The sequence below is a fragment of the Hyla sarda genome, chromosome 4 (genome assembly GCF_029499605.1).
Source record: "Hyla sarda isolate aHylSar1 chromosome 4, aHylSar1.hap1, whole genome shotgun sequence".
Taxonomy (NCBI): Eukaryota; Metazoa; Chordata; class Amphibia; order Anura; family Hylidae; genus Hyla; species Hyla sarda.
The window spans coordinates 295,700,832-295,727,495 of record NC_079192.1 but is presented as its reverse complement, the minus strand read 5'-3'; the positions used below and the strand labels follow the sequence as shown (position 1 = coordinate 295,727,495).

Genomic DNA, 26,664 nt, shown 5'->3' with positions numbered 1-26,664 from the left:
CCTCATCACATTGCCAGAGTTCTCACAGCAGCTGCCCTGTTGGGGACACAGACTTTGGGTGAGACTGTTTCATTTTTTACTATGTCCGAGCCCAGACCTGTTCCTCCCTCTAACAGATAACTGGGACCCTGGTTACCTATTACAGCTGTAAGGGCTGTAACACGAAAATGTCTGGTTCTGCTGAACCCACTTGTTCTGCCTGCACCACTGCTCCCCCAGACCCCCCTGTTATTTCTACTCCAGATGCCCTTCCAGACCCTGTGAACAGAAACATTCCTCTTCTCCTCCTTTCCTGGAAGGTGGCGTTCCTTATTGCTATTACCTCCATTAGGAGAGTATCTGAGCTGGCAGCTCTCTCCTGCCATTCTCCTTTCCTGGTGGTTCACCAGGACAAGGTTGTTTTCCGTCCAGATCCGTCCTTTTTTTACCTAATGTCGTTTCGGCCTTTCATCTCAGTGAGGACATTGTCCTCCCGTCCTTTTGTCCTGATCCCAGGGAGCGTTTGCTCCACAAACTTGATGTAGTACGGGCTGATCGTACCTGTCTCTCTGTCACCTCTTCCTTTCGCCAGTGCGACTCCTTTTTCGTTCTTACGGAAGGTCGTCGTAAGGAACAACCTGCTTCCAAGGCCACCATTTCTCGGTGGATCTGATCTGCTATTTCGGAAGCTTACCGCTGCAAGGGGAATATCCCACCCTTCAGGGTTTTGGTTCATTCCACCCGTTCTGTTGGGGCATCCTGGGCCCTCCACAACAAGGCCTCGGCCTCACAGATCTGTAAAGCGGCCACCTGGTCGTCTTTGCACACTTTCGCAAGGTTCTACCAGGGTTCATACCTTTTGCATCAGCTGATGCTAGTCTGGGCCGTAAGGTGTTGCAGACGGCGGCGGTGGTGGTCCAGCCGTCCGCCTGACCGGTTTCCCTGCACACCCAAGGGACGGCTTTGGTATGTCCCATGGTTTGTGTCCCCCAATGGAGCCGATAGAGAAAAGGAGATTTTTATGCTTAGCGTAAAATCTCTTTCTTGAAGGATCCATTGGGGGGACACAGCTCCCACCCTTTTTCTGGTGTTCCTATTTCGGTTATCTGTCCGAGGGTGTGTTCAGTTACTTTCTCTTCTGGTTTCTCGGGCAGTTCATGTTTTTTTTTCTCCTGACCTGTCGGTCTTCTCCTATTACTCTGGGACTAAAACTGATTAGCTCAGTGGCCTGAAGGCGGGTATACCCTGCTGGGAGGAGCCAACCTTTCTGTTGCCATATTGTCAAGCCTCCTAGAGACAGCAGCATATACCCATGGTCTGTGTCCCCCATTGGATCCTTTGAGAGAGAGATTTTACGGTAAGCATAAAAATCTCCTTTTTTTAGTGAGGAAATTAAAATAACCTCTTTACATACCGTATTTATCGGGGTATAACACGCTAAGGAAAGTTTTTTTGTTTTTTTTTACCCAAATACCCTTGTTAAAATGAGGGTTCGTGTATACCCCGATAAATGTTTCTGGCCCCGCAGAAGCTGCTACGGTTCACTTATTTAAAGCGGCCGCTTTAAATCATGTAACTGCAACGGCTTCTGCAGGGCCAGAGGCCCCCCTGCCGCCAGATTCCCATCCCGGCTTTCATATTTACCTGTTCACGTGCTCCTGCATGCTCCGGCGGTGTCCTGCCCTGTTGCTGCGTGCTGATGAGTGATGTCGCATTGAGAACATAACTCGTCAGCATGCAGCGCCCAGCGACAACGCAGCAATTTTATACTTTTTTTTTTTTTTACGTTTACGCTGTTCACCATATGGGATCATTAACATTATATTTTGATAGATCAGACATTTACGCACGCGGCGATACCAAATAAGAGTTAAACATATTTTTTACGCTTTTTTGAGTAAAATAGGGAAAAGGGGTGATTAACATTTTTATGGGGGGGATTTTTCACATTTTATTTTTACTTTTTTTAACTTTTATTTTTAACTCATTATGTCCCCATAGGGGACTATTTATTGCAATCATTAGATTGCCAATATTGTTCAGTGCTATGCATAGGCATAGCACTGATCAGTATTAAGGTGATCTTCTGCGCTGGAAGGCAGATGAGAGCAGAAGGCCCTGGGAAGGCAGCAGAGGCAGGTGAGGGGACCTCCGGCCGCCATCTTAGCTGATCTGATCCCTGCGGCCTTGCCGCGAGTGATCAGATCAGCGATTTCAAGTGCTGCACTGCCGCAGATGCCGTGATCTGTATTAATCACAGCATCTGAGGGGTTAATGGTGGACATCAGCGTGATCGCTGATGTCCGCCATTACCGGCAGGTCCTCAGCTGCTGATAGCAGCTGGGACCTGCAGTGCATGACACGAGCAACGGACGTAAATATAAGTCCTGGTGCGCGAAGTACCGCCGCACCAGGACGTACATTTACGTCTGTGGTGGTTAAGGGATTAAAGATCCTTTTTTTTTTTTTTTTTTTTTTATGCCCTTTTATAGCATGTATGACATGAAGCCCCTGGTCAAGTGTAGTCTAAACCAAAAGTTGTGCCCAAGACAGCAAGGTTATTCCTAAGCATGAACCACTGTAAACCTTGTGGCTCCCCTGCTCAAAAAAGATTCACACTTACAGGATCTGCTGCATATTTTGTGCAGCTTATTTTGCTACCCATTAACTTCAATGGGTATAAAATATGCAGCAACTGATGTACATGTGAATGTACCCTTTGCGATGGAAAAATTTATAGCTGCAAAAATTCCACACTGAGAACTTAGGGGAAGATTTATCAAAACCTGTGCAGAGGAAAAGTTGTCCAGTTGCCCATAGCAACCAATCAGATCGCTTCTTTCATTTTTCACAGGCCTTCCTAAAAATGAAAGAAGCGATCTGATTGGTTGCTATGGGCAACTGGGCAAGTTTACCTCTGCACAGGTTTTGATAAATCTCCCCCTTAATTATTTGCTACTTTAATACCTGTATGAGGCCACTTTTACACAGTGCAGATCTCATAAATATTCTGATACTAAAATCAGGAGTGTATGGGGGGGGGAAAGGAAGTGTTAAAGGAGAAGTCCCATGCCTTGATCGCGGGGGGTTCGACCACTGTGGCAATCTCCTGTACAGAGCCCCGGCTTTCATCCAGAGTGACACATCACGACCCCTGACCGAGGCCGCCACGCCCCCTCCATATAGCTCTATGGGAGAGCCGTTCGGCTATCTTCGGCTCTCCCATAAAGATATATGGAGGGGGCGTGGCGGCCCCCGCTTCGGGTGGGCACCATGACGCGTCACTCTTAGGGAAGAGCCAGGGCTTTGTACACGAGATCGCGGGGGGGCCACAGCTCCGCGAAACCCCCCCGTGATCTAAAACTTATCCCCTTATCCTGTGGATAGGGGATACATTTTCGGTACTTCAAGGCATGGGACTTCTTTAATCTTTCCATTTTGCTTTTTCTGTTCATAGGTTTCACATAAATTGTCACTTCCCTTTGAACAAAATTTTCAAGATAAGCTGTTCTGTGTGTGAACATGAGAAGTAGCATTATATAACTTCCTCTCAGCAGGCTTCATTGCTAAATTTTAGTTGTCCCTGAGCTAGTGGCTGGAGCCTAGCCTCTGTGTCTCCTATACACTACACATACACTTTCTGACCACTTTATTAGGTGCAGCTGTTCAATTGTTAATAACATGGAAGCAACTCAATGCATTTAGGCATGTAAACTTGGTGAAGTTTTAACTGAGAATTGGAATGGGGGAAGAAAGAGGAAATAAGTGACTTTAAACATGGCATGGTTGTTGGTGCCAAATGGGCTGGTCTAAATATTTCTCATCTACTGAGATTTTCAGGCTCAACCATCTCTAGGGCTTATAGAGAGTGGTCCGAAATAGAGAATATATTCAGATAGCAGCAGTTGTATGGATAAAAATTCCTTATTGATGTAGAGGAGAATGGGCAGATTGGATCAAAAGGATAGAAAAACAGTAACATAAATAACCACTTGTTACCACCAATGTATGCAGAATTTCATCAACACAACACATTGAACCTTGAAAAATTGGACAGTGGAATAATCTTACCTACTCTGATGAGTGTCGATTTCAGCTGCAACAATCAGATGGCAGAATTTTGTGTAAACAACATGAACGAATGGATCTATCCTGCCTTGTATCAATGGATCAGGCTAGTGGTGTAATGGTGTAGGGGGAATTTTCTTGCCACACTTTGGGCCCTTAGTACCAATTGAGCATAGTTTAAACACAACGGCCTACCTGAGTATTGTTGCTGACCATGTCCATCCTTTTATGACCACAGTGTACCCATCTGCCAATTCCAGCAGGATAATGCACCATGTTGCAAACCTTACATAATCTCAAACTGCTTTCTAGAACATGACAATATGTTCATTCTACTCCATCGGCCTCCACATTCACCAGATCTTAATCCAATAAAGCACCTTTGAGATGAACGGGACAATCGCATCATGGATGTGCAGTCGTCCATATGGACTAAAATGCATTAAAATGGGACAAAGTGGTGTACAGAGGTAATAAAGGCATATTACACAGTACTATAACTTGGCAACATGGGATGAAATGCTGAAGAAAAAAAAGATCCTGCAACTTCATTTAAACAAATGACACTGCGATCCATTTGCGCACTTCGAAAATCTCAGTTTTCTCTTACAGCTAAAATGTAACAGGTGGAGCTGAGCCACTGCAGCACACTTCCTCCATCCCCTATGTCTTACATGATTGATGTACAGGTCTCAACTTATAGCAATGAGCCCTGTAAGTCAGTTAGTGAAAGTGGTGGGAAAGGATAGGTGTATGCTGCTGCTAGTAGGAAGTTGGCAGATTTCCTTTAATAGGACATTTGTGAACAAACTTAAAAAACAGACGTGGCAGCTAAGCATATTTGATAATATTCAGATTTTGCTATATTGTAAATACTGTACAATACTTTTAAATAACCATATAATTTTTACATGCACTTAAAGTAGTACTCCGGTGGAAAACTTTTTTTTTATTTTTTTTTTATTTTTTTATTTTTTTTTATTAATCAACTGGTGCCAGAAAGTTAAACAGATTTGTATATTACTTCTATTAAAAAATCTTGATCCTTCCAGTACTTATTAGCTGCTGAATACTACTGTGGTAATTCTTTTCTTTTTGGAACACAGAGCTCTCTGCTGACATCATGACCACAGTGCTCTCTGCTGACACCTCTGTCCATTTTAAGAACTGTCCAGAGCAGCATATGTTTTCTATAGGGATTTTCTGCTTCTTTGGACAGTTCTTAAAATGGACAGAGGTGTCAGCAGAGAGCCCTGTGGTCATGATGTCAGCAGAGAGCTCTGTGTTCCGAAAAGAATTACCTCAGTAGTATTCAGCAGCTAATAAGTACTGGAAGGATTAAGATTTTTTTAATAGAAGTAATTTACAAATCTGTTTAACTTTCTGGCACCAGTTGATAAAAAAAAAAAAAAAAAGTTTTCCACCGGAGTACCCCTTTTAAATGTCAAAAACATTCATAATATTAAATACCTTAAAAAACTGTTCATAGAGTTGCTTTATTGTTTTCAGTCTCTGATTCTGAACTATTCTGGCTTGTTGAAAAAGCTTCTGTTGCTGACGGAACATATTCTAGTTTGTGAATCAAAGGGAAAAAAAGTTTTTAGGATGCAGAAATCCAACGTTAGGGTAAATTCACATGTTAATAACTTGCAGCAGGTATTTACCCAGGGTACTGTCCAGATTCTTTTTAAAGGACAGTTCTCACTGAGAATTTCTACCCAAACATATTTTGGCCAGAGATTCTGAGTACAGCACAGGCGTCGCTTGCACTTTGATAGTAGAGATGAGCGAACTTACAGTAAATTCGATTTGTCACAAACTTCTTGGCTCGGCAGTTGATGACTTTTCCTGCATAAATTAGTTCAGCTTTCAGGTGCTCCGGTGGGCTGGAAAAGGTGGATACAGTCCTAGGAGACTCTTTCCTAGGAATGTATCCACCTTTTCCAGCCCACCGGAGCACCTGAAGGCTGAAATAATTTACGCAGGATAAGTCATCAACTGCCGAGCCGAGAAGTTTGTGACGAATCGAATTTACTGTAAGTTCGCTCATCTCTATTTGATAGTGCAGACATGCATTGCATTGATGGCAAGCAGTCCGTGGGGCCCCCCACCCACCACATGTTCCATTGACTGCAATGGGAGGTTGCTGCAAAGCGGATTCTGCCTGGAATTTCCAAGCAGAAATTCTTGGTGAAATTCTCAGTGTGAACTTAGGGCCAGTTTGTGATTAGGACGGTTAGGTCTATTAAGAGACTAGACTTTTTGGTCTCTAAAATTGTTATGTTTACTGATTGATAGATGGACAGAGGACACTATAAAGAAAGGCTCGGCTCACAGAAAGGCTGCAATCCTGTTACATGGCACATATTGCCCAGTTTATATATATATATATATATATATATATATATATATATATTTTATTTATTTTTTTGCCCTTTGAATGTAGCTTTGTGTTAGGTTTTTTTTTTTTTACAACACAACCAGTGTAAGGATATTCCAAAAAAGTAATATAATTTTTATTGATTGATCTTTGAATATTCGTATAGTTTTATAAAATACAGAAAAAAATTACAGTTACTTTTTCTTCCTGCTCTTCTGCTTTTTGCATATCAACTTCCCACTGCTGAAATAATTCCTGAAATTGTTGAGAATACTCATTGTTCATCTTCTGTCTGTAAAAAAAAAAAATGAACTCTAAGTTATTAAACAGTGCAATTCCTTATGGTAGTTGGCTAGTAAAAATGTTATATTAGGTTAAAAAAGAGGTATAATTTTGCCTGTAATATTACAGTAATCACTCCTGTTAACTGCTGTATTATTCTGGTACAGTGATGGGGTGCAGGCACAGAACTGTTCCTACTAAAATGCTCAAAAAGATTAAGGGAACACTAAGGCTGGATTTACATCACGATTTGAGTGTCCGTTGCACAGATACGATTTTAGAAGCTCAAATCGCCTGAAATCGTATCTGTGCAGGAACAGGTACTGACAGATACGGAGCCATTAACTATTATGGGGCTGCGGACCCAATCATAGTCTACTAGTGACTACGATCTGGTTCTTTTCGCAGCATGTCAGATTTTTGACACAGACTGAAAATCGTTGTTGGATGGAGTGAGACATGATGCCCCAGATGTGCTCAATCAGATTCAGGTCTGAGGAACGGGCGGGCCAGTCCATAGTATCAATGCCTTTCTCGCAGGAACTGCTGACACACTCCAGCCACATGAGGTCTAGCATAAGGAGGAACCCAGGGCCAACCGCACCAGCATGTGGTCTAACAAGGGGTCTGAGGATCTCATCTCAGTAACTAATGGCACTCAGGCTACCCCTGGCAAGCACATGGAGGGCTGTGCAGCCCCCCAAAGAAATGCCACCCCACACCATTACTGACCCACCGCCAAACCGGTCAAGTTGTTGCAGGCAGCAGAACGTTCTCCACAGCGTCTCCAGACTCTGTCACGTGCTCAGTGTGAACCTGCTTTCATCTGTGAAGAGCACAGGGTGCCAGTGGCGAATTTGCCAATCTTGGTGTTCTGTGGCAAACGTCCTGCACGGTGTTGGGCTGTAAGCACAACCCCCACCTGTTGACGTCGGGCCCTCATACCACCCTCACGGTGTCTGTTTCTGACCGTTTGAGTGGACACATGCACATTTGTGGCCTAATGGAGGTCACTTTGCAGGGTTCTGGCAGTGCTCCTCCTTGCACAAAGGCAGAAGTAGCGGTCCTGCTGCTGGGTTGTTGCCCTCCTACGGCCTCCACCACATCTTATGATGTACTGGCCTGTCTCCTTGTAGCGCCTCCATGTTTTGAACACTTAGCTGACAGACACAGCAAACCTTCTTGCCACAGCTCACATTGATGTGCCATCCTGGATGAGCTGTAGTACCTGAGCCACTTGTGTGGGTTGTAGACTCCGTCTCATGCTACCACTAGAGTGAAAGCACCACCAGCATTCAGAAGTGACCAAAACATCAGCCAGGAAGCATAGGAACTGAAAAGTGGTCTGTGGTCACCACCTACAGAACCACTCTTTTATTGGGGTTCTCTTGCTAATTGACTATAATTTCCACCTGTTATCTGTTGCATTTGCACAACAGCATGTGAAATTGATTGTCAATCAGTGTTGCTTCCTGAGTGAACAGTGTGATTTCACAGAAGTGTGATTGACTTGGAGTTACATTGTGTTGTTTAAGTGTTCCCTTTATTTTTTTGAGCAGTGCATTTACCAGTACTGGCAGTATACCATCAGCAACTGTCTTGAGGACCTTTGTGTTGGGATCTCTCTGAAGAGAGAAGGACTGAGTGGATAATTGTAAAACTATCTTGCACAGTACCTTACCTTTGCTCTTGTTGTGTTTTCCAAACATTTTCAATCTTCTGGTTACTGGTTTTTAAGGATGCTTTTGTGTACATTTCCAACCTCTTCCGCTTTGCTAATAGAGCCTTGCTAATGTCCGCTGAGTTTGAAAGATTGACAAAAAAAAGTATCTAAATTTAAAAGTAACAACTTTTTAAACTTCTAGGAACTTCTGGAACTTCATTAGTGCTGTTGAGCTCATGCCTCGGACACCTTTTAGGGTTGTTACATCTGTATAACATTTGTCTTTGGTAGTGAATTGTATATAGAAAGACCAGTAATGCAAGATAGTGTTATACATTTGAAATGATTAAATTATGTAATCGATCATAGATTGTAGTATATCTAAATAACATGCTCTATTGTAAATTTTGAACATTTTTAGTCTGTATTACATGTTTCTACTTGTTTCTACGAAATCTTTTGGTTATGTAAAGCTACTTTGCAAAAGGTAATATTTAAAAATATCTTAAAAGTAATTACCATTTTTTTCGCCGTATAAGACGCACTTTTTCTTCCCCAAAACTGGGGGGGAAAAGTTGGTGCGTCTTATACGGCAAATACACACACCTATCGCGGCGGTCCCTGTGGCCATCAACGGCCGGTACCCGCGGCTAATACAGGACATCACCAATCGCGGTGATGCCCTGTATTAACCCTTCAGACGCGGCGATCAAAGCTGACCACCGCGTCTGAAGGGAAAGTGACACTAACCCAGCTGCTTAGTCGGGCTGTCGTGGTGAAATCGCGGCGTCCCGAACAGCTTACAGGTCACCGGGAGGGACCTTACCTTCCTCCTCGTTGTCTGCTCCGTGCCGGGATCCCCTGCATGGCGGGCGCTCTCCTTCGACATCATGCGGCGTGCGTAGCGACGTGATGATGGCGACGAGAGCGTGGATCCCGGGGAAGAAGACGTCCGGAGCGTCGGGGACACCACGGGGACGTGGCAACAGCGATGAAGCTACATCCAGAGCAGCGGTGACTGGTCCGGAGCGGCGGGGACACGTGAGTACTACCTCCTATACCAGTGGTCTTCAACCTGCGGACCTCCAGATGTTGCAAAACCACAACTCCCAGCATGCCCGGACAGCCGTTGGCTGTCCGGGCATGCTGGGAGTTGTAGTTTTGAAACATCTGGAGGTCCACAGGTTGAAGATCAATGTGGGGTTCAGAATCTTTTTTTTCTAGATTTTACACCTTTAAAATTGGGTGCGTCTTATATGCCGGTGCGTCCTATAGGGCGAAAAATACGGTACTCTCTTTGCTGTCAAGTATTACTTAGTCAGTTCCAATACTGATTCAGAAGCTAATCAAATTTATAGCATTTTTCTTCCAATTGTACGTATGTGCCACCCTCACTCTTCACTTTACAGTATTTAAGTATATTAGTAATTTACTTTGAGATACAATGTATAAATATAAAAAAAATTAAGTGTACATTCACATGTACAGTATCAGTTCGCTGCAAATCTGCAACAGCTATGTACTGTGTCTATGTACCCTAAAGTTGAATTCACACATGGCAGATTAGTTGCAGAAATTTCTGCAACTTTTCTATTCAACAGAAATATTCCCATTCAGATGAATAAAACTGTTTCTGAGTTGCAGGAACTTCTGCAAGAAATCTGCCATATGTGGTTGCTCCCCTACACAATCAGCCAGAAGCTGCAGTAGTCATTTCCTGTCAGGTCCTCTGCCTGTGGGATTGTTCTTCACAAGTCAGCAAGGTATAAATACACCCCATTCTTCCCTAAATGTCACAATAAAATTTTATTTTCCTGCACAAGTGAAAACTGATATATGTATACATGGCAGGGCTGGTTAAATCAATTAGGGGATGAGGCTTGAGCTCAAAGACCAGATCCAGCCAAGCCGCTTGAGACAGTAGAGGATGCTGCATTATCTTGGTAGGGACTGGGCAGCCGCTGAGACAACACAACACTTAATGAAAGGACTGATGTTCATTGATGTGTCAAGCAAAATCATGCTAAAGCAAGTACAAATAGTGATAACACTGTAACACCAGTTATATGTTGTGAAGTAATAGAAAATCATATCATGGATATTGGAATCCAAAAAGGAATAGTGTAGCTCACTGTGGTGAAAGATAAACCCAAGGTGTTACCTACAACCCCAATAGTTCTACAATATACTAAGAGATACAATTTATAAAAATATATAATTCAAACCAGTGCCTTAAAGGTAAATGAGATGTGAGAATATAGGGTGAAAAAATAGTAGATAGAATGAGTAGTCCAATATGAATAATCAGAATAAATGTATAAAAATAATATTTTAATATCACATAATATATATATATATATATATATATATATATATATATATATATAAAATGTAATATGAGAACTGTTGCAGGGCCCTTGTGGTAGACTCAAAAAAATCAATAGCATAAATAAAAATACAATGAAATAAAATGGAATATGACCACCTTAATACTGTTTCCCCAATGGTAGTATAAGAGTAAAGTGTCCATATGATGTAAACCACTTTTGGTAGCATTAAATGGTCAAATAACACAGTCAATAGGAATAATAGTCACATGAATAGCACTGTGGTGCACAGCACCGTTCACCCGCTCCAGGGAGATGTATGCGACAAAGAGCTCAGACCTCGGAGCCCAGCTCCAGCCTCTCAGCTGGCCTGTTGGTGCGAGGAGGATTGTCAGCAAGACAAGATGATGTGTGCCGCAGCATAGTTACAACATGATCAGTTTCAGTGATGAGTTGAAATTGAGAGATGATCACCAGGAAGTCACGCTGGCAGCGCAGATGGCAGACTTCCGATGTAGCCACATGAGATCTGAGCTCTATATGGCATACATCTCCCTGGATTGGGTGAACGGTGCTGTGCACCACAGTGCTATTCATGTGACTATTATATTATTCCTATTGACTGTGTTATTCCACCATTTAACACTGTCGAAAAGTGGTTTACAGTAGTGTTGGGCGCGAATATTCGCATTTTGAATTTTTATTGCGAATACATTCGCTATATATTCGAAATTGCGAATATTTGCTTTTTTTCCTCATATGCACATATTCGCATATGTGAATATTCGCATATTGCATCTTCGCATGTATATATTAATTATTCGATATTAAAATATTTTTATACATTTATTCTGATTATTCATATTGGACTACTCATTCTATCTACTATTTTGTCACCCTATGTTCTCACATCTCATATACCTTTGAGCCACTGGTTGGAATTATATATTTTTATGTAATTTTATCTCTTAGGATATCGGAATCCCCTTAACATAACATTTCACTGCTGTGGTACTTTTCATTTTTATTTTTTTTTAGAAAAAACAGTTTGTAAGGAAATTAATTAACTGATTAAAAAAAAAAAAAATACTAAACTTACCTCCAAATCGCTCTAGCATATTCTGAACCTCTCCACTAGAATTAAAAAAAGCATAAAAAGAAAATAGTTTAGTAAAATGTTAATTGGACAAACGTGGTTATCATTATTTGCTTGCGGTTTCCTCTATAAAGCAAAGCCTGTGAGACATGGCTGTGAGACCATCACAGAAAAATTGTCTTGGTCAGGTTTTCTAACAATGGATGAATAGGTTATCCAGAATTACAAAAACAGATCTAATTTCTTCCAAAACCATCACCACACCTGTCCTCAGGTTATATGTGGTATTGCAGCTCAGTTCCAATTAAATCAATGGAGTGAAGTTGTAATAACAACGGCAAAGGAGTAGAAGTAGATACCGGCACTACCTGCACTATTAACCTATGCAGGAAACTTGAAGGCATGCAGAGGGGGTACGGCATGTAGGTAAATAAAGCTATTCAGTGGTGCTCATGTCCCGAGAAACAAAGACATCCAAGAAGATTGCGGGAGGCACTCACCATACTTCAATAATGTGCAGACTTTATTCTTCATACGTGCAATAGGATAAGCATGGTCAGGTACAGACGCCGGAGACCGTGCTTCACAACTACAGCTGTTTCACTCCGCCATGGAGTTTCATCAGGTTGTGCTGTCTCACCTGTGTGACGGAGGTTAAGAACCCTCCAAAGTCACGTGATCCAGGTGAGAGGCGTACATAAATATAACAATGCATTAAAAACAAGAGATGCCTCGGTATAAAGTTTTAAAACTGACAGCAGCAAAATACAAAAAGTTTAAATAAACAAGCTCAAATCAGATCGGTCATTCATGCCTATAATGCCCAAAGCTGCTGTTCGAAGGATTCATCTTGCTTCTCTCTGTAGAAGATACTTTCGCTTGTCTACACCACTGTGTGAATACGTTCAATGCCGCACATTATTAAACAACTATGATCATTATTATGGAATTCTTGCATATGGGCAATAAAACGGGGAGCACCTTTTTTCATTTTTAGAGAGTAGACATGTTCTCTAAACCTAGTGTGGAGCGCACGTATAGTGCAGCCAATATAGAAACGTTTGCATGGACAGAAGATGGCATAGACAAGGTAAGATATTCTGCAGCAGATATAGTCCTTGTAATCAATTGTAATACCGCCCAGGTTTATGGTTTTTCCGTTAAACATGAAAGGACACCATGTGCAGGATCCAGATTTAAAGTTACCTTTAGGAGTAGTTTTATCCAACCATGTTTTTTCATTATGTCTATTGGGAAATTTACTGCGAGTTATTATGTCTCCAACATTTTGGCATTTTTTAAAAGAAATTAAAGGTTTTTTATTTCCAATTTCTTTAAGGTCTGGATCATTTTGAATGGTAAACCAGTGTTTATATATAGTTTCTTTTATGACATTGGCTAGGGGGCTGAACCGAAATGAAAAAGTAAAATGTTTTTCTTTGTCATTGTTTTTATTCTTGCGTCTTCTTTCAAGCAACGACACGCGATTCCTTGAATCAGCTTTTTCCAGAGCTTGATCTAGAACATTAGAGGGGTAGCCTCTATGTCTATATCATATAAATTACTGGCTTGCTTAAAAAATCTGTGTCGTTGATTCTGCAAAGGCGCAAGAACTGACTGTAGGGAACAGAGGACTTCTTGTGAACAGGGTGATAGCTTTGAAAATGTAACAATGCGTTTCCTGCTGTAGGTTTCCTATATCCTGTTATTTGTATGCCTTTTTCTTGTTTTGTGAACACAACATCAAGAATTTCTAAAGAATGAGTACTTATTTTATACATAAATTTTAAATTCATATTATTTGTGCTGTTGATGTGATGCACAAACTTTTTAAAGTTATTTTCCATATCAGTCCATATTTTGATGTGGTGTCCCGGTACCGTATCGTATACCGTACTTTGTATGGTGGTCCCCAAAGTCAGAGTTACTTCGTTCCAGTAGGGTCCTCCTGGTGGGATAGCCCCTAGTCGCCTCTACCTTCTTCAATTTTGTGATATTTATATGTATATTTAATTGCATGTTTAATTGTCTATATAGTGTCGCAGGACCGTAGGTCTTGTGACTAGTGTTAGTTCTAGTAGAGTATGTTGAAGGACCTTCCTAGGTCACGTGTGTGGTCACATGTCTAGACCATAATTCCTTGTAATGTAAATGACAGATGGTATGGACCAATGAGCTCAAGGCCAGCCCCTGCCAATATAAGGGAGTTGCCAGCCAATCCTTGGTCTCTTGTTCCTGTACTGCAAAGCAGTAACGGCTCTTGGGTTCCTGCTCTCTCTCTCTCGCTCCTGAGCTGTGAAGCAAGCAGCATCTCTCTTGATTCCGGATTACCAGACTGAGCAGATCTGTTATATCCTTCAAAACAAGCTTAGGCCTGAAGCCTGCCAGCCTCGGCCTTAATCTAATCATGAGTTACAATACCAATCCCCGCTAAAGCTAGCGTGACTGCTGGACCTAAACTCAATCCCCTAAATCCAGCGGAACAGCGCATACAAATCTGATGAGTTTAAAACTCACAAGGTCCCAACTGTCAGGATCCTCATAGACTCTAATTGTACAAAGACTGTTCCTGTTTAATGTTGCATAAAACCTGCAGTAAAAGTTCCGACAGTTTTCTGAAAACCCTCTAGTTGTGGACAATCATTTATTACACCTCCCTATCGCTCTTGGGACGGGTGGCGATAGGACAAGCATATACAGAGGAGCCCTCACCCTGGCGTCACGAAAGATAAGGGTTAAACAAGCACCCTTTAGTTACCGCACAGCTACAACCCATATACCCTACACCCCAAGCTACCACATAGCTTTTTGGCGTCACGAACAGGATACAGGTGTGTGCCTACAGCTGTTTCTACCATTAACAGAGTACTCCCCCACATATAAAGAACTGTTTTCATGTACTGTAAACCACCATTTAAGTGTACAGGACTGTGTGTGTGGTGTTGCGTGCAAGGAGGGCACGCGAAAAGTAAGGGGGGAGGCGAAGATTTATTGGCGGCAAAGATGTGTAATGTACGAAATGAATACATACTACAATCCTCTGGTCCGGTCAGCGCTGCAAGAGTTAATTCGCTGCCAGAGAAGCGCGCAAAAAAAAGCCTGCGCTGCGCCACGACCCGCCCCTGGGCGTGGCTACCAAATAAATGTGTCGCAGCCAAAAGGGAACTTAGATTCACTGCTGCTGTTTCCCGGGGGAACGGAAGTTGGGGCTGCGCCAATGACATCCTTCCAGCCGGCGGCCATTTTGGAGAAGCCCATTATAAAAGGAGCCCTGCACAGCGACCTCTTCAGTCTGCACAAGGAAGAGATGGAGTGTACAGACATGTCGGAGAGCACGCGGTGTTCCAAGATGGCACCAGAGCAGAGTAAAGTTGTGGTGGTCGTAGCCCAACTATTCCAAGACCTTGCCAACCGTCTGCAGCAGTTATCGTTGGATGCGGAGGGGGGCCTGCAATCTTCCCCTGCTGCCCGACGATGACAACGACTGGCCGGACACCCCTCCAGGAGAATTTGCTGGGACACCTGGAGCATCTTCACAGGTGAGATTGTCCCCTCATCACCGGACATGGGGTTTGTGGGCTGAGATCCCGACAGAGGAATCTTCTGTAAGTACCCCATCAGACGCTGCTTTCTCTTCCTCCTCCAACCCAGAACCAGAAGTACCCCTGTCTGATTTAAATTTGCGGAGTGCACGACGGCGCTCGCCCCGTTTGCCTCAATTAACATTCGGGGATGAACCAGAGTTGATTCAATTTATGCATGATGTTCTTCAACCCCTGCCTGGGAAGCCACTCCCACCGGTTCCCACAGTGCAGAGGGAAAGGGCCTATCGAGAAGCCGAAATGGCCGAATTGATGGAGAAACTAAAGGCCCAACACTGAGAACTTTATGCCCCCAAGCATGTTCATGTGCCATATGAGGAGAGGATCCGCTACCAACAAAATACTAAAGAATTGGAAGCACTCTTTATTCGCATGTGGGACTGTCCCTGAGGAGGGGAGAAGCCTTTAGAGTGCCGCCGTGCCACGGTGGCCAAGTTCGACAAGGTCAGAGGTTATGGTACCCTCATTGATTGCCAAACTGGCTATACCATTCTCGTAAACCGTCGAGCTGTTCAAAGGCCTTACATCGACGAGAAGTTCCATTCACTGGAGGTGGGTGAAATAGTTGAATATACACCTGTACAGGGTCTGCGAGGAGAGTGGGCTGCTGCAGTCATCAGACCCGCAGCTCCTACCCAGCTTCCGTTCCAGTACTACCCCTCCAACGATTGGGAGGTGGACACCTTTCAGCTAATGCCGAAATGGCCTGCTCCTGTTGCTTCCACTGATGAGCCTACAGAGAAGGAGACTCTACAGCAGCATCCGGATACTTCTAACTTCAGCAAAGTGCCCAGGCCTACTCCTGCCAAGAAGGTGAGGCCTAAACTGTGGGCACCAACAACAGTGCCACGGCCTACTCCTACTGAGGAGGTTTGGCCGGACCAACCAGCACCAACCATTCTACCACTGGCATCTTCCGCAGCAGCCATTAATTATATGGTCAATGCTAACCCTACAGTGTCCCACTCTACCCTCTCTAATGTGGCGTTAACCATCGTTAATCCCTTGCCCAGTTCTGAAGTCAAGAGGGGCAGGGGTTCTGCAAGAGGAGTTGGACGACGACGAAAGAGCTTCTTTTAAAGGGTTCACCTTCCTGCTTGATCTTAATTTGATTTTAATTTTGTCTTAATTTTGTATGCACAAACTGTTTAAATTGTTTAAGGAGGCACCTAGCAGAACTTTGCTAAGACAGTTTGAGTTATCCATGCAACCACTAAGCTTGTGCCTGACCCTTGGGTCAAGAGACTCCTAGCCCTTAGTAGATTCGCAAGTGTATGCCCGGATAAATGTGGTAGCCGTGTCCTATGGACTCCTAGTGCAGGTGGACTGATGATCCTTGCGCGTCTATTTAAATGTACATAATCTAATAGTAATATATTATTTATTTGCCTAATTGCACTTATCAGGTGAATGCACCTGAAACTTGTTGTAACTCTAATAAATGGTGTTTTCAGGTCGAACCAAATGTAAATGGTTCTTGTACACGAAAAATGTAATTCTGTACACATGTACATAAGATATCAGGTGTTGTAGTAGTTGTAAGTAGGTGGCTCTCTCAGCTCCACTGAGAGTAACATTCCTGTCACCGTTCACTAACACCTTCTCAAAGGTCTACTCAGGGTAACCTACCCTTAAGATACCAAGACTGACTCTTCAAATAATTCATGTACACATGGTACATCAAATAATCACTCTAGTGTAACTAACTCACTATAACTTAGTACACAAAACAAAAAATATCTCTCATTCTAAGTAGACAAAGAAACAAAACTTTAAGGGATTGTAGCCTATGTCATTTTTCAATTCCTGCCACTTTTGTGTACACTAACTTTGTTCTCTTTAGAGATGAGCGAACTTACAGTAAATTCGATTCGTCACGAACTTCTCGGCTCGGCAGTTGATGACTTTTCCTGCATAAATTAGTTCAGCTTTCAGGTGCTCCGATGGGCTGGAAAAGGTGGATACAGTCCTAGGAGACTCTTTCCTAGGAATGTATCCACCTTTTCCAGCCCACCAGAGCACCTGAAGGTTGAACTAATTTACACAGGATAAGTCATCAACTGCCGAGCCGAGAAGTTCGTGACAAATCGAATTTACTGTAAGTTCGCTCATCTCTAATATACACGTATTCATAAAGGTAACCTAGGTAAGGTTTATCTGTTGAATTCTAGGGATAAGTGCGTGTAGCCAATGGACCCTAGTAGCTAGTTATTGGTAGATAAGCCAATATAACTTCAGTGTACTAGACAGGTAACAAATGTGGTAATAACAATGTCAAGTGAGATTTATAATATGTTATATAATGTTTCTAGACAGTCAAAAGAAAATAGTAAAAAATGATAAAGTAAGTAAAAGTGTTTAGGATGTATCTAATGCTTTATAATGTCATCCTGTTACTAAATTAGTGAACAGCATAATCCTGTTCGTGAGTTTATCAGTACTCATGTCTGTACATGTCTGTATATACAAGTGTATATAAAGTTTGTTTAGAAAAGAAAAAAACCCTAATATATAGTAAATAAGAAAAATTCTTAAGAGCTTGCAAGGACTCTTATCATATGCAAAGACTCTCTTGTTGCGATCACACAGCCTGAATAATGGACATTTGAAAGACTATGCCAGACCTGTAAAAAAACTATTGCTGCACTTCGTCCCTCTGCCTTAGGGGACAGACGTCGAGGTCGACTTATCTTAAGTAAGGGGGTTTGTGGTGTCCCGGTACCGTATGGTGGTCCCCAAAGTCAGAGTTACTTCCTTCCAGTAGGGTCCTCCTGGTGGGATAGCTCCTACTCGTCTCTTCCTTCTTCAATTTTGTGATGTTTATATGTATATTTAATTGCATATTTAATTGTCTATATAGTGTCGCAGGACCTTAGCTCATGTGACTAGTGTTAGTTCTAGTAGAGTATGTTGAAGGACCTTCCTAGGTCACGTGTGTGGTCACATGTCTAGACCATAATTCCTTGTAAAGTGAATGACAGATGGTATGGACCAATGAGCTCAAGGCCAGCCCCTGCCCATATAAGGGAGCTGCCAGCCAATCCTCGGTCTCTTGTTCTTGTACTGCAAAGCAGTAACAGCTCTTGGGTTCCTGCTCTCGCTCCTGAGCTGCGAAGCAAGCAGCATATCTCTTGATTCCGGATTACCAGACTGAGCAGATTTGTTATATCCTTCAAGACAAGCTTAGGCCTGAAACCTGACAGCCCCGGCCTGAATCTAATGAGTTACAATACCAATCCCCGCTAAAGCTAGTGTGACTGCTGGACCTAAACTCAATCCCCTAAATCCAGCTGAACAGCACATACAAATCTCCTGAGCTTAAAACTCACAAGGTCCCAACCAACTGTCAGAATCCTCATAGACTCTAATTGTACAAAGACTGTTCCTGTTTAATGTTGTATAAAACCTGCAGTAAAAGTTCCAAAAACTTTTTTCTGAAAACCCTCTGGTTGTGGACAATCATTTATTATACCTCCCTATTGCTCTTGGGACAGGTGGCGATAGGACAAGCATATACAGAGGAGCCCTCACCTTGGCGTCACGAGTGATAAGGGTTAAACAAGCACCCTTTAGTTACCGCACAGCTACACCCCATATACCCTACACCCCAAGCTACCACAATGAATACGTCATCCACAAAACAAAAATATCTGTAAATATGGATTGCTGGAATTGAAAATAAATAGTTTTTAAAAAATGGCCACAAATAGGTTGGCAAGGGTACATGCCACCTATGTACCCATAGCCACTCCACTGATTTGAGCATACCAATCATCATTACAGGTCAAAATGAGTTCAAGAGAATCAGAGATGAAATTAATAAAATCTTCGCTCTTGCCCATGTCGACAAGGAGATCCCTAATACATGAGACCCCCAATTGTTAGGGGATCGGTCTAAATCTTTTAAATTAAGTAAGAAGTCACTAGTGTCCTTTACCAGCACAGGGACCGATTGCAGCAGCAGCCTTAGTAGCCAATCAATGAACTTGGATAAAAATTCAGTCACCGACCCCATCCTGGAGGTAATAGGTCTCCCGGGTGAGGTTACAAATTTCTTATGTAATTTAGGCAAAAAGTACCACTGAGCCGTTTTCGGGTGCGTTGGCAAAAGTTTAACTGCGTTTTTTTCAGAGACAACTCCTTTGTCTGAATAGTGTCTAAGTATAGAGCATAGTTTACCTAGTACTTCTTGAGTGGGATTATTAGTAAATTTACAATAGATATAATGATTGTTCAATTGACGGAGTGCTTCATTTAGATAATAAGTAGTTGTCATGAAAACCACATTCCCTCCTTTGTCTGCTTTTTTTTTTTATAATAACATTGTTATAACTTTTTCATTTGTCTAATGCGACATGTTCCTGGGCAGACAAATTTGGAGGGTCTTGTGGATAGATGACAGCTTGAATATCTAATAATACTTTTTTCCAAATCAGGTCAATGCTAGAACCTGGTATAGAAGGGGGGCAAAAAGATGATTTATTACCACTTTTGAATGCGGAAACACAGTGAAAATCCGGATTATCTATGGTGGGTATATTTTCATCTAAAAAATCCAGCAAATTACCCAAACATTTGGTATCAATGGTGTCACATTGTTGTATGGCACTGAAGCCCAAAGGGCTTATAATAGCCGGTATTTCCCCTTTTAAATGTATGGGGTTGCTTGTTGTGAAACATTTTATTAAGGTTTAATTTCCTAATACCAGGAAATAGATCTATTTCAAACTCCACCTAATTACATTTTTCAGAGCAACAAAAAGTGAGTCCTCTTGACAACAAAGACATAGTCGGCTCATCCAAAGCCAAGTCTGTAAGGTTGGCTGGTGCTGTAAAGCTGGTGTTGGTGCTGTGTTTTTCTAGAGTGTCACCGTCTGATTTTATGTCTAAAGGGATGTCATTTACAGGTTTATTTTTAGATGTATTTCCCACATAGGCGTCATCTGACCCGCTTGATTCCGTATCTGTGGTCCAGAAATCTGTAGTTTTTCTTTTCCCTTAAAATTTCTGGGTCATTATTTACAGTTAATTTGATATGTGAAAATGTTATTGTTATCATAATCCATTTTGTCTCTGATAATATTTGTGGCCATTTTTGAAAAACAATTTATTTACAATTCCAGCAATCCATATTTATGTCATACCCACAGATATTTTCGTTTTGTGGATGACGTATTCATAATATGGACTTATACGTAAAATAACTTTAAAAAGTTTGTGCATCACATCAACAGCACAAATAATATGAATTTAAAATTTACGTATAAAATAAGTACTCATTCTTTAGAATTTCTTGATGTTCTGCTCACAAAACAAGAAAAAGGCATACAAATTACAGGATATAGGATGTATTGTTACAGGATGTATTGTTACATTTTCAAAGCTATCACCCTGTTCACACAAAGTCCTCTGTTCCGTATAGTCAGTTCTTGCGCCTTTACAGAATCAACAACACAGATAGTGAATTTTTGAAGCAAGCCAGGGATTTATATGATCGGTTCTGACATAGAGGCTACCCCTCTAAAGTTCTAGATAAAGCTCTGGCAAAAGCTGATTCAAGGAATCGCGTTGTTTCAAAGAAGACGCAAGAATAAAAACAATGACAAAGAAAAACTTTTTCATTTCGGTTCAGCCCCCTAGCCAATGTCATGAAAGAAACTATAAACATTGGTTTACTATTCAAAAGATCCAGACCTTAAAGAAATTGGAAATAAAAACCCTTTAATTTCTTTTTTTTTAAATGACAAAATTTAGGAGACATAATAACTCACAGTAAATTTTCCAATAGGCATAATGAAAAAACATGGTTGGATAAAACTACTCCTAAAGGTAACTTTAAATCTGGATCCTGCACATGGTGTCCTTTCATGTTTAACGGAAAAACCGTAAACCTGGGCAGTATTACAATTGATTTCAAGGACTGTATCTGCTGCAGAATATCTTACCTTGTCTATGCCATCTTCTGTCCATGCAAACATTTCTATATTGGCTGCACTATACGTGCGCTCCACACTAGGTTTAGAGAACATGTCTACTCTCTAAAAATGAAAAAAGGTGCTCCCCGTTTTATTGCCCATATGGAAGAATTCCATAATAATGATCATAGTTGTTTAAAAATGTGCAGCATTGAATGTATTCACACAGTGGAAGGTAACGCGCAGATATCTTCTACAGAGAGATGCAAGATGGATCATTCAAACAGGAGCTTTGGTCAATATAAGCATGAATGACAGATCTGATTTGAGCATGTTTATTTAAACTTCTTTCTTCTTTTTGTATTTTGCTACTGTAATTTTTAAAACTTTATACCCAGGCATCTCTTGTTTTTAATGCATTGTTATATTTATGTACGCCTCTCACCTGAATCACGTGGCTTTGGAGAGTTCTTAACCTCTGTCACACAGGTGAGACAGCACAACCTGATGAAACTCCATGGCGGAGTGAAACGGCTGTAGTTGTGAAGCCTGGTCTCCGGCATCTGTACGTGACCATGCTCACCTTATTGCACGTATGAAGAATAAAGTCTGAACATTACTGAATTATGGTGAGTGCCTCCCGCAATCTTCTTGGATGTCTTTGTTTCTCGGGACATGATTATCTGCTGAAGAGGTTGACATCGCCCTGTGTAATAGGGCCAGCAGTCTCCTGACAAACTAGCAAATGTTTGTCAGCTGATCGGGTTATTTGAAACAATCACCACTCATCAGCTGCACATCTCCCTGTGTAATAGGGGATGTACAGTCGATGAGTGTTGGCAGGAAAGGACCAGACATATGATCTTGCGATCGTTTGTGTGGCCCTCCCTGCAGAGTTACCGAGCTATATAACAGAAAATACTAAATACATTAACCCCTTAAGGACCAGAGCATTTTTTAAACATCTGACCACTGTCACTTTAAACATTAATAACTCTGGGATGCTTTTACTTATCATTCTGATTCCAAGACTGTTTTTTCGTGCCATATTCTACTTTAACATATGGGTAAAATTTTGTGGTAACTTGCATCCTTTCTTGGTGAAAAATCACAAAATTTTATGAGAAAATTTAAAATTTTTCTTTTTTCTAATTTTTAAGCTCTCTGCTTGTAAGGAAAATGGATATTCAAATTAAATTTCTTTTTGGTTCACATATACAATATGTCTACTTTATGTTTGCATCATAAAATTGATGAGTTTTTACTTTTGGAAGACACCAGAGGGCTTCAAAGTTCAGCAGCAATTTTTCAATTTTTCACAAAATTTTCAAATTCGATATTTTTCAGGGACCAGTTCAGTTTTGAAGTGGATTTGAAGGGTCTTCATATTAGAAATACCCCATGAATGACCCCATTATAAAAACTAACCCCCCAAAGTATGCAAAATGACATTCAGTCAGTGTTTTAACCCTTTAGGTGTTTCACAGGAATAGCAGCAAAGTGAAGGAGAAAATGCAAAAACTTCATTTTTTACACTCGCATGTTCTTGTAGACCGAATTTTTGAATTTTTGCAAGGGGTAAAAGGAGAAAATGTTTACTTGTATTTGTAACCCAATTTCTCTCGAGTAAGCACACCTCATATGTCTATGTAAAGTGTTTGGCAGGCGCAGTAGAGGGCTCAGAAGGGAAGGAGCGACAAGGGGATTTTGGAGAGAACATTTTTCTGAAATGGTTTTTGGGGGGCATGTCACCTTTAGGAAGCCCCTAGGGTGCCAAAACAGCAAAAAAGCAAAAAAAAAAACACATGGCATACCATTTTGGAAACTAGACCCCTTGAGGAACGTAACAAAGAATTAAGTGAGCCTTAATACCCCACAGGTGTTTTATGACTTTTGCAAATGTAAAAAAAAAATGTACCTAAAATGCTTGTTTTCCCAAAAATTTAACATTTTTAAAAAGGGTAATAGCAGAAAATACCCCCCAAAATTTGAAGCCCAATTTCTCCCGATTCAGAAAACACCCCATATGGGGGGGTGAAAGGTGCTCTGCTGGTGCACTACAGGTCTCAGAAAAGAAGGAGTCACATTTGGCTTTTTTGAAGGAAATTTTGCTCTGGGGGCATGCTGCATTTAGGAAGCCCCTATGGTGCCAGGACAGCAAAAAAAAAACACATGGCATACCATTTTGGAAACTAGACCCCTTGGGGAACGTAACAAGGGGTAAAGTGAACCTTAATACCCCACAGGGGTTTCACAAGTTTTGTAAATGTAAAAAAAAAAAAAAAATTTACCTAAAATGCTTGTTTTCCCAAAAATTTTACATTTTTAAAAAGGGTAATAGCAGAAAATACCCCCCAAAATTTGAAGCACAATTTCTCCCGATTCAGAAAACACCCTATATGGGGGGTGAAAAAGGGCTCTGCTGGTGCACTACAGGTCTCAGAAGAGGAGTCACATTTGGCTTTTTTGAAGGAAATTTTGCTCTGGGGGCATGCCGCATTTAGGAAGCCCCTATGGTGCCAGGACAGCAAAAAAAAAAACATGGCATACCATTTTGGAAACTAGACCCCTTGGGAAACGTAACAAGGGGTAAAGTGAACCTTAATACCCCACAGGGGTTTCACAACTTTGCATAAGTAAAAAAAAAAAAATAAATTCCTAAAATGCTTGGTTTCCCCAAAAATTACATTTTTACAAAGGGTTAACCCCTTAAGGACTCAGGGTTTTTCCGTTTTTGCACTTTCGTTTTTTCCTCCTTACCTTTTAAAAATCATAACCCTTTCAATTTTCCACCTAAAAATCCATATTATGGCTTATTTTTTGCGTCGCCAATTCTACTTTGCAGTGACATTAGTCATTTTACCCAAAAATGCACGGCGAAACGGGAAAAAAAATCATTGTGCGACAAAATCGGAAAAAAAAACGCCATTTTGTAACTTTTGGGGGCTTTCGTTTCTACGCAGTGCATATTTCGGTAAAAATTACACCTTATCATTATTCTGTAGGTCCATACGGTTAAAATGATACCCTACTTATATAGGTTTGATTTTGTCGCACTTCTGGAAAAAATCATAACTACATGCAGGAAAATTTATACGTTTAAAAATGTCATCTTCTGACCCCTATAATTTTTTTATTTTTCCACGTACAGGGCGGTATGAGGACTCATTTTTTGCGCCGTGATCTGAAGTTTTTATCGGTATGATTTTTGTTTTGATCGGACTTTTTGATCACTTTTTATTCATTTTTTAATGGTATAAAAAGTGACCAAAATACGCTTTTTTGGACTTTGGAATTTTTTTGCGCGTACGCCATTGACCATACGGCTTAATTAATGATATATTTTTATAGTTCGGACATTTACGCACGCAGCGATACCACATATGTTTATTTTTTATTTTTTTTACACTGTTATTTTTTTTATGGGAAAAGGGGGGTGATTCAAACTTTTATTAGGGAAGGGGTTAAATGACCTTTATTAACACTTTTTTTTACATTTTTTTTGCAGTGTTATAGGTCCCATAGGGACCTATAACACTGCACACACTGATCTCCTATGCTGATCACTGCATTAACACGCCTGTGATCAGCATTATCGGCGCTTGACTGCTCCTGCCTGGATCTCAGGCACGGAGCAGTCATTCGTCGATCGGACACCGGGGAGGCAGGTAAGAGCCCTCCCGGTGTCCGATCAGCTGTTCGGGACGCCGCGATTTCACCGCGGCGGTCCCGAACAGCCCGACTGAGCAGCCGGGTCACTTTCACTTTCACTTTAGAAGCACATCGCCGCGATCGGCGATCCCGCTTCATATCGCGGGAGCCGGCGCAGGACGTAAATATACGTCCTGCGTCGTTAAGGGGTTAAAGCAGAAAATAGCCCCCAAAATTTGAAGCCCAATTTCTACCGATTCAGAAAACACCCCATGTGGGGGTGAAAAGTGCTCTGCTGGCGCACTACAGGTCTCAGAAGAGGAGAAGTCACATTTGGCTTTTTTGAAGCAAATTTTGACTGGGGCATGCCGCATTTAGGAAGCCCCTATGGTGGCAGGACAGCAAAAAACCTCCCACATGGCATACCATTTTGGAAACTAGACCCCTTGGGGAACGTAACAAGGGGTAAAGTGAACCTTAATACCCCACAGGGGTTTCACAACTTTTGCATATGTAAAAAAAAAAAAAAATTTAACTAAAATGCTTGGTTTCCCAAAAATTTTACATTTTTACAAAGGGTTAAAGCAGAAATTACCCCCCAAAATTTGAAGCCCAATTTCTCCCGATTCAGAAAACACCCCATATGGGGGTGAAAAATGCTCTGCTGGCGCACTACAGGTCTCAGAAGAGATGGAGTCCCATTTTGGCCGTTTGGAAGAAAATTTTGCTCTGGGGGCATGCCGCATTTAGGAAGCCCCTATGGTGCCAGGACAGCAAAAAAAAAAAAAAACCCACAAGGCATCACATTTTGGAATCTAGACCCCTCCGGGAACTTAACAGTGTTACAGTGAGTACTTACACCTCACAGGTTTTTTGAACAGTGGGCCGTAAAAGTGAAAAATTTGATTTTTTTTTTGCACTATATTGATAGTGTTACCCCAATGTTTCATTTTCACATTGGGTAATAGGGCAAAAGGCCCCCAAAATTTGTAGAACTATTTTGTCTGAGAAAAAAAAATACTCCATATGTGGATGTAAATTGCTCTGTGGACGCACTACAATGCTCAGAATAGAAGGAGTGAAAATTTTGTTGAAATTGAAGTCATGGGGTCATGTGCATTTATAAAGCCTCCAAAAGCAAAAATAAACCCACATGTGACACCATTTTAGAAACTACACCCCTCAATGAACGTAACAAGGGGTACAGTGGGAAATAACACCTCACAGGTTTTTTGAAAAGTGGGCCATAAATTGGAAAATTAGATTTTTTTACACTAAAATGCTGGGGTTACCCAATTTTTAACATTTTCACAAGGGGTAATATGAGGAATTGGGTTACAAATTTTGGAGGGCTTTTTCCCCTGACTATATTGCCCCTTCAGACTGCTCCACTGCGTTCACACTATGCCACAAATTGTCCATCTCATGAAGATCACAGGAAACCAATTTTAAGATCATCTCTCAATGGTATAGAGTTCCGGTAGCCCTGCATAAGATGTTTCCCACAGCTTCGGACTTCTGCTGGCATTGTGGGACGGACAGAGGTACCATGACCCATATTTGGTGGTCTTGCCCCCGCCTAGCTTCCTTCTGGGAAGTGGTGGTGTCACAGGAGTTGTCTTCTCGAATGACTCAAAGGTACTCCTTTTATCTATTATTCCAGTGACCCGTAAAAACCCCTCTAGACTTTTAGCTAACCTT

General features: G+C 41.6%; 1 protein-coding gene across 5 annotated transcripts in view; it reads right to left on the bottom strand.

Annotated features, from left to right (window-relative positions):
- SYCP3 (synaptonemal complex protein 3) overlaps positions 1–26,664 on the bottom strand; it is an 82,233-nt gene that overhangs the window by 3,963 nt on the left and 51,606 nt on the right. For all 5 annotated transcript variants that reach the window (XM_056574566.1, XM_056574568.1, XM_056574567.1 and 2 more), the window contains exons 4-7: positions 11,799–11,833; positions 8,391–8,508; positions 6,620–6,719; positions 5,518–5,616 (exon numbers count right to left, since the gene is read on the bottom strand). In XM_056574566.1, the coding sequence (XP_056430541.1) occupies positions 5,518–5,616; positions 6,620–6,719; positions 8,391–8,508; positions 11,799–11,833 (352 nt within the window). The remainder of the gene's footprint in view (positions 1–5,517; positions 5,617–6,619; positions 6,720–8,390; positions 8,509–11,798; positions 11,834–26,664) is intronic.